General features: G+C 36.3%; 1 protein-coding gene across 4 annotated transcripts; it reads left to right on the top strand.

Moving 5' to 3' along the window:
- The first annotated feature begins 1635 nt into the window (after positions 1–1635).
- Positions 1636–7214, top strand: LOC115991817 (boron transporter 4-like). 4 transcript variants are annotated; one of them, XM_031115756.1, is made up of 14 exons: positions 1636–1821; positions 2724–2831; positions 3048–3130; positions 3346–3538; positions 3624–3762; positions 3856–4021; positions 4099–4265; positions 4526–4600; positions 4692–4787; positions 4879–5007; positions 5233–5543; positions 6078–6357; positions 6435–6572; positions 6846–7214. In XM_031115756.1, exons 2-14 carry the CDS (start codon positions 2728–2730, stop codon positions 6873–6875), a joined length of 1911 nt encoding a protein of 636 aa, XP_030971616.1. In that variant the 5' UTR covers positions 1636–1821; positions 2724–2727; the 3' UTR covers positions 6876–7214. The 4 variants fall into 4 exon arrangements, with proteins under 4 accessions (XP_030971616.1, XP_030971615.1, XP_030971614.1 ...); XM_031115755.1 differs by having other exon boundaries at positions 1637–1838; positions 4427–4600; XM_031115754.1 differs by having other exon boundaries at positions 1637–1821; positions 4427–4600.
- Positions 7215–8842: the final 1628 nt, after the last annotated feature.

The raw sequence follows: 8842 nt of genomic DNA on the forward strand, positions 1-8842 counted from the left end.
AGTTCTCCTTTGGGTTTATCGACCTAAATTATCACATGTAGAGTCTGTTTGGGATCCGCATATTTTGCTGAAACTGAAAACTTTTTGTTGAAATTACTGTAGATAAAGGTAAAGATTAGCTAAAATAGTACAGTGAGACCCATAAATAGTACCAAAAAGTGTAGAGGGACCCATGAATAGTAACAAAAATAAGCTAAATAGTAAAATAAGCTGGTTTTTTAATTTGAAGCCAAACGCACACGTACTTTCTTCAGTATTGCTAATATATCACATGTTTTCAGTTTGGTTTGGTTTGGTTTTGTTTTCTATTAAAAAGAAAAACCCTATTCTTCATCTAATTTTGTGATTTGATATTAATCAGTAGTTTAGCTAGCTTAAAGGAATAGTTGTATGCAACCTACACCTACTTCTCACTTGTATTGATATTTGTTTGGGTGCTATAAGTAAATTCAATGGTAAAAAAAAAAGACTCTCATTGATAATAATATTCTAATTGATCTCATTTATTATCACTTATTTAACACATTCCATACTTATTTCTAAACCCAAAAAAGAGTCATTCATTCCCTTAGTAACCACATCAGCTCGTGCAAATTTTATGTCTATTTTACAAGAAAAAACCTACTTTTTCTATTTTACACATCCACTTTTATAAAACACCTACATCAGTTTATCTATTCTACACATTTATTTAATAAAATATTCATTTTTTTACATTTTTTATTATTTCATTCCCTCTCCTCTCTGCACAGACTCATCACCTCCCTCGTCTTCTCCGTCCACACCCACACCCAGCCAGCCACCCTTCAACAAAATCCGGCCATTGATTCACCGATCTGCCACAACAACAATCACCACAACAACAACAACGACACAACAACAATCACAACAACAATGATTCACCGATCTTCCACAACAACAATCACAACAACAACGACACAATCACAACAAATCTGACCCACTCACCCTCCATGTCCGATCAATTCTCTGTCACCATCTTCCTTTCCAAACGGATTGTTGGATCGGAGAGGCTGATCGGCGTTCCCAACTCACTTGCCGCCCAAACTCGCCGATCGGACTCAGTCCGTGCCACACGAGATCTCCGTCGAGCTAGCGCCGTCTTCGTCTTCGAAGCCTGAGATTTTGAAGCAGAAGGAGAAGCTGATCGGCTTTGCAGAGGTTTTTTTTCTTTTTTGATGGGAATCGGCTTTGCAGAGTTGAGAGCTAGCGTCGTCTCCGTCTTCGAAGCCTGAGATTTTGAAGTAGAAGGAGAAGCTGATCGGCTTTGCAGAGGTTTTTTTTTTTTTTTTTTTTTGATGGGAATCGGCCTTGCAGAGTTGAGAACTTGAGATGAGAGAAAAGTGTGATGAAATGAGAGAGAGAGAGTTGAGATGAGAGAGTAAGGTGCAGGAGAGAGAGAAGATATTAATAAAATAATTATAAACGAGCTACAGTATCCGTGTATATTTACACGGATACTGTAGCTCATGCAAATATATACATGATTTTATATATTTTTACACTCATTGATGTGAGTGTTTTTTGGCCTAAAATATGTAAAATTTGTACTGTAGATCTATTTAAGAAGACTTTAGATGTAGATCTATTTAAGAAGACTTTAGATGATCTGACGTAAATGCTGAGAAAGTAAGTGGGACCCCACATAAACATAGGACTCTTGGGTTCCGTTTAAAAGGCATTGGACTTTGCCTCCTTTCTTCGTCCCTTCCTTACAAACAACAAAGCAACAGCGACTCAAGGTAAAGGGAAGGAAGTCAAGAACACGAGGACACACTTTCTTCATCTTTGACAAGTTTTCCGGTGAGTTCTACAGCAATGTAAATATCACTATTATGTTTGTTCAGTCTTCTGAGAATGAATGCTGCTGCTTATTTATTTTGTCTCATTTAATGTTTTTTTTTTCTTATGTAATATCTCTCTACCTTTTTCCTTTTTTTTTTTTTTTGGTATAAACCATGTTTTGTGCATGGTGGTTTTATATGGTATCTGGGTTTTTCCTTAATTTATGAATGTCAAAATAAATGCAAAAGATTTTGTTTAATGATTTACATGTTTGCTTGCCAAGAAAATGCTGGGAAATGAAGGAAATAACAATTTGAGTTCTTTTGTCTTTCTTTTTTTTATTTACTTCTTCTTCAAATTTTGTTGATTGTGATGAGAAAGGCAAGCAAGTAAAGAAAAGAAATTGACCCAACCAAGACTAATACAAGTAGTTATCTTTCTCTGTTTTGTTGAGTTTTTGATTGTTTTGGAAAGCAGAATGATGGAAAAGAAGAGGCTTTTATTTATGTCTTGCCATTTTCCCTGTTCTCTCTTCTACCAAACAGACTATTCATAAATCTTGTTGTCCAGTCAAATGACTTGGAGGAGTACAAGAGTGATTTTTTCATTCACAACAAAGAAAAATTTTGTTGCTTGATATAATCATTGCATGGAATTATTTTATTTTTTATGGAAGTTATTCTGCATGTTTTTTTAGTTTTTCACTCTGTTCTGTTTTGGTTTGCTGGTTTTTATTTATTTGCCATTTGATATTTGCTTTTATTTTGATTTTTTTTGAAATATTTTTTTTAATGCATATATGTTTTTGTTTCTGTTAAGCCAATAAAAAAAGGGATTTTCTCATTAAAATTATAAGATTTTGAACTCCTGCGTTCTGACTTTTTTATATTAAATTGTGGGATTTTTTTTTTCTTAATCAGAAAAATGGAGAACTTGAGAGCTCCCTTCAGGGGTATTGGAAATGACGTCAGAGGAAGATTACAGTGTTACAAACAAGATTGGACAAGCGGTCTTCGTTCTGGAATTGGGTATGTTATTTTGTTGATAATTCATTAGTTACAATTGGGGGGTGGGGGGAGGGAGGGTTTAAACCCTGGATGTCTTTGTTGTAAACACTAGAAAGTGATACTTGAGCTACAAGGTTTATGGCTGGATTAGAGTGATTTGTATTGTCTTTTATACACCTACTTTATAATTTGTCACATGGATTTGTATTTTTAATTCCATCAATTTCTCATTTTTAGGATATTGGCCCCAACCACCTACATCTTCTTTGCTTCTGCTCTTCCTGTCATTGCCTTTGGTGAGCAACTAAGCAGAGATACAGGTTAGTCATCTAGGCTTTTTCTTCAGTGATTTGCTCAGTCCAGATAAATTATTAGAAAGGCAAAGATGAACTGAGATGTTAAGGCTTTTTGTTGTTTTGATTTTTGTTTCTTATGCCTCACTTTCTTGGTGACCAAATGGGGACTAAATGAAAAATCTTTTCTATCCTATTTTCTTTGATAAGTTTGAAAGCAATGGAAATTTTATTCTGTTCAGATGGTAGCTTGAGCACCGTTGAAACTTTAGCTTCTACTGCTATTTGTGGTATCATACATGCGATTCTTGGAGGACAACCTCTTTTAATATTGGGAATTGCAGAACCAACTGTTATTATGTACACATATTTGTACAACTTTGCTAAAGGAAGGGAGGATTTGGGACGCGGACTCTTCTTGGCTTGGGCTGGATGGTAATAGGAATCAACCATCATTTGTTTAAGCATGTGCTCTTAATGAATTTTATGTAATTTGATATTATTGATACAAATTGTGCAGGGTTTGTGTCTGGACAGCTCTCTTGCTGTTTCTTCTTGCAATATTCAATGCTTGCACAGTCATCAATAAATTTACAAGGATTGCAGGCGAACTGTTTGGCATGCTGATTGCTGTTCTCTTTATACAAGAGGCTATCAAGGTAACTCCAGTCTTGAAATGAATCAACTTAGGGAGTATACAACATCTACTTGAGAAGCATGCTGCTTAACACTTGACAAATTCTGAATCACAGGGAATGGCAAGTGAGTTTGAAGTTTCCAAAGCTGAGGACCCAAAGTCAGTGAAGTATCAATTTCAGTGGCTTTACATAAATGGATTACTGGGAATCATATTTACTTTTGGCCTTCTCTACACTGCTTTAAAGAGCAGAAAAGCGAGGTCATGGTGGTATGGCACAGGTTTGTCAAGCAAAAGTTATGCCTAGTCATTGAATAGGTTACGTGTTGAATCTGAAAGTTATTACTATGTTATGCAGGGTGGTTTAGAAGCTTCATTGCAGACTATGGGGTTCCTTTGATGGTTCTAGTGTGGACAGCTCTGTCATTCGGTGTACCCGGAAAAGTTCCCTCTGGTGTTCCCAGAAGGCTCTACAGCCCTCTTGCTTGGGAATCCACATCTTTACACCATTGGACTGTAGTAAAGGTAAACTATGTCCTGTAATTTCCCCCCCCCCCCCCCTCCCTTTTTGCGTTCACTAATAGGCTCTCTTCTTGTAGTGTGTCTCATAACCTCCATGAAAGTATAAGATAGGAGTGTGTTTTTCTGTGTATGCACCAAAATATATTGATTCATATCTTCTGTAGGACATGGGCAAGGTTTCTCCAGCATACATCTTTGCAGCCTTTATTCCTGCTGTGATGATTGCAGGGCTTTACTTTTTTGACCACAGTGTTGCTTCACAGATGGCACAACAAAAGGAGTTCAATCTTAAGAACCCTTCTGCATATCATTATGATATCTTATTGCTAGCTTTCATGGTGTGTATCACTAGTAATTTGTGTTGGCACTTATTTTTATTTGTACAATTTATGAAGACTTATGCTCTATATTTGTAAAACATGGTTGCAGACTTTGCTTTGTGGATTGCTTGGGTTACCTCCTTCGAATGGTGTCCTTCCACAGTCCCCCATGCACACTAAAAGCCTTGCTGTTCTTGAAAGGCAGGTGGGTTTATAGAAAGTCATAGGAATTTACTTGGGATAGTTGGTAATTGAGCTGGATTAGACAAGTAATTTAACTAATACATGAGTTGCAGTTGATGCGAAGGAAGATGGTGGAGAGCGCCAAGGAAAGCATAAGGCAGAATGCTAGCAACTCTGAAGTCTATGGCAAGATGCAATCTGTGTTCATAGAAATGGACAACAGTCAAGTTATACTTCCTCCGGTTAGTACTAACTTGTGAAAGAAACATGTTTTCTTTGAATCCCTCCTTCAACAGCATTTTTTCCTCTCTGAGATGGTCATTACTATTTTATCAAGAAAGTTGTTTACACTCTCTTGAGTTTATAATGATTGTATAGGCTCAATACCCCCACCCCCAAAAGACTTCATCCACATACAAAATTCTATATGCAAGTGGTTCCTGCACCCTAAAATACTTGTTTTGCAGATTACTTCAGTGGTTCAAGAGCTGGAAGACTTGAAGGAAGTGGTAATGAAAGGTGAAAATGCAAAGGATACATTTGATCCCGAGAAGCACATTGATGCTCACCTGCCTGTCCGAGTTAATGAGCAGAGAGTGAGTAATCTCTTACAGTCACTCATGGTGGCAGCATCAGTTTTCGCTATGCCTGCAATAAAGAAGATACCTACATCAGTACTTTGGGGATACTTTGCTTTCATGGCCATAGACAGTCTTCCTGGGAACCAGTTTTGGGAAAGGATGCTCCTTCTTTTCATATCACCTGGACGGCGGTACAAGTATGTTGTAGTTCTTTTTATCCATTACATTTCTGCTCACATTTTAGCCAAATTTGCTTTGTCTATGTCCCTTAACAAAGTGAAATTCAAACTAATGTAATATTTTTTTTATAATCATTTGAGAATGTACACATATGCAAACACACAAACGTTAGTGGATTCATTTCTCAAGAAGGGTATGAAGTTGTTGAATGACATGTAGAAATTATTGGGTCTAAGAAAGGGAAGAGACTTATTGATGATTATTTATTCCCAGCTGCCCCCTGATTGGACGAAATGAACATGCTGATAGTCAAGTGTTTTCAAAAGAACCTTAGTAGAAATTATTTCTTCATCCTATTGGCATATATGTATGAGACACAGCTGCCAATGATTTTACTGATTCTTGTATGGCTGTGAAGTATTGAATACCTAATATTAAAAAAAGAAACATTAAATTCCTGACATCCCCTTGCTGGAGATTTCACTTTATTTTGTAATACAAGTATTGGCTGCCAACAATTTTTCTAATCCCTATCGTGCTGATCATTGCAGGGTCTTGGAAGGAGTTCATGCTTCCTTTGTGGAGTCAGTACCATTTAAATACATAGCCATGTTTACAATCTTCCAATTCGTATACTTCCTGGTCTGTTTCGGTATAACATGGATTCCTATAGCTGGAATCTTGTTCCCTTTGCCATTCTTCCTTCTCATCAGTATAAGGCAGCATATTCTCCCCAAGCTTTTTGCGAAGCATCATTTGCAGGAACTGGATGCAGCTGAGTATGAGGAAGTCACTGGTGCCCCAAGAGTTTCTATCAGCCTATCTTTCAATGTAGGTTTCATCCAATGTCTCATTGTAAACAATATTATTTTTCATTAACCTGCAAAACTCATAATATATTATACCAGGAAAGGGATGCACCACATATTGGAAATGGGGATAGGGGAGTGGAGATGTGTGATGCTGAGATATTAGATGAACTGACAACAAGCAGAGGGGAGTTGAAGGTTAGAACCGTTAGCTTCAGTGAGGAGAAACGCGACCAGGTAAATATGAATTGCTTTGCTTTCTCTCTCTTATTATAATTAACGACAAGGTCCAATAAAGCAAAACAGTGCAAATATTGGGTCATACACATTGATGCGCTTTCACTTAGGGCTAATTTCCAAACAGCTTTACCCTACTACCCCTCCCTCCCCCTCCATCCAAACTGGCCAATAAGAATTTATTGTAAGTCATGTTTTAAGTACTTAATTGCGTATGCAACCTTGTGCATGAACACTAGATACTGATCACTGCTTTATATTTTGTTTTTTCAGGTTTATCCAGAGGATAAGCAATTAGAGTGAAATGTTGGTTGGATTTCCATGGAAATTAGAAAAGCTGACAATGACGATAATGATTACTTTTATCACAGATTACACAGTTGTAGAATGTCGTTATTAATTCCATAGATGAGAGAGAGAGAGAGAGAGAGAGAGATGCTGCTAAGTGAAGCATTATGTTGAAATTACATTGTTAATATTCAATAAGGCAGTCTTTCCATTTGTACAATGAAAAAATAGTAGGAAAATGACCAAGTGGCCCAAGCAGATTATCAGCAACACAAAGCAAAGATTTTCTGTTCAACTTTTTTTCGGAGTATAGAAAAATCCCTGGACATAAAAACACGTACAACAAATTTCAAATGTGATGCTCTAAAATTTTCAAATTTGATGCTCTGATATATATATATATATATATATTTTTTTTTTTTCGTTTATATTTCTTGATTTTGGCATACTCTAAATGTTCTTGGCAATGTTTGTCTTTTGAAGAATGCAGCCAAGATACTAGTATTATACCAGCACCTACAATAAAAATGTGAACATGGACTACAAATGTATAAACCTTGGCTACATTTAGAAAGGGCAAATCATGGCCCCCCTCATATGTAGATATCATTGACCTCTTTATAACCGTATATGATAATAAAGCAGTTTGGGGTTCTTGGAATATTGTGATATCTGATAAACATGTATTTATGTTTAGCAATGTTGTTTTCCATGTTCTACTACTCTCCTTTTTAGTCCACAATTCATGCTATGGTCCATCTTTTTGTTTTATAACTTCTAAATCACACAAAGAATGCACAGAAGTCAATGTTGAATCACTATTGTACATTGTATTGTAATTAGGAAGTCGAGGAGAACTTGTTCGCCCCAATAGGAAAAAAGAAAGACTATTCTTTTGGACCTGGGATATAGTAAAAGAGAACAAAGAAACGGGAAATAAATTGGAAGAAGAAAAAGTGAAGAAAAGGAACTTATAAAAATAAGGTTCATTTCATTTAAATGCATTCGTGGAAGATGGTTACGTGGAGAATTTGGTTTAATGTATTACATATGACTAGTCAAAGAGTCATTTAGCCAAAAAAAAAAAAAAAAAAAGTCAAAAAGAAGTATCGAATACGTTCATAGATTTCTCTTCATACACGACACCCATTCAAATTACAACGTGAATCAATGCAACTTATGCTGCTCTCGTTTTGCCATTGATTTTCTTAAAAAAAAAAAAAAGTTTTGCCATTGATTGTCACATCTGTAACACATTTGCCTCCATGTTGTACCAAATAGGAAGATGAAATAAGTAAAGAAAAACATGTTATATTCTTTTTTGTTAAAGGACAATAAAAAGGTTACACACGGTTCAAAACCAAGCTTTTCTCCTAGCTGAAATGAAGCAATAAAGACCAATCATAAACCCCAGATATTGATGAATGGCTCATGGTTTTGGATAGATTTAGTTGGTTTGGGGCCGTAGAACATCAAAGTACAAGTTCGAGCTAGGTAGGAATAATATAACAAATTAAAATTTTAAATTTAAAAAATTAATCATGATCCAAAACAACTATTTTATTTATTTATTGTAATAAAATTACTTATAATTGATTGTAAACTTTTTTAATAACCTCTATTTCCACGTACACAATTAAAAAATCATTTAAAACCCCTTTTTTTTTTTTCTTCATGTACAAAATTAAACAATTGTACGGTACCTAGATCCCAGGCCCACACAGACCCCGGGCCCAGCCTCATGCCGTCCTTGAGCACAGGCCCATACAGGCCCTGGGCCCAGTCCTATGCCGGCCTTAGGCACAGGCCCATCAAAAAGGTCCAGTTCTCCTGCTCCCTTCTTAAAGCTTCCTTGATGAACAAACAAGTGTAAGATATTGGGGTCCAAGTAGTGGTCGGTCAAAAGTTCCCGGTTATGTATATAAACCTTTCCCGGGAAGGTACGATTTGCACAGGAAACTGAATTGCCGAACATAATCGGG

This window comes from Quercus lobata, chromosome 5 (genome assembly GCF_001633185.2).
Source record: "Quercus lobata isolate SW786 chromosome 5, ValleyOak3.0 Primary Assembly, whole genome shotgun sequence".
Taxonomy (NCBI): domain Eukaryota; kingdom Viridiplantae; phylum Streptophyta; class Magnoliopsida; order Fagales; family Fagaceae; genus Quercus; species Quercus lobata.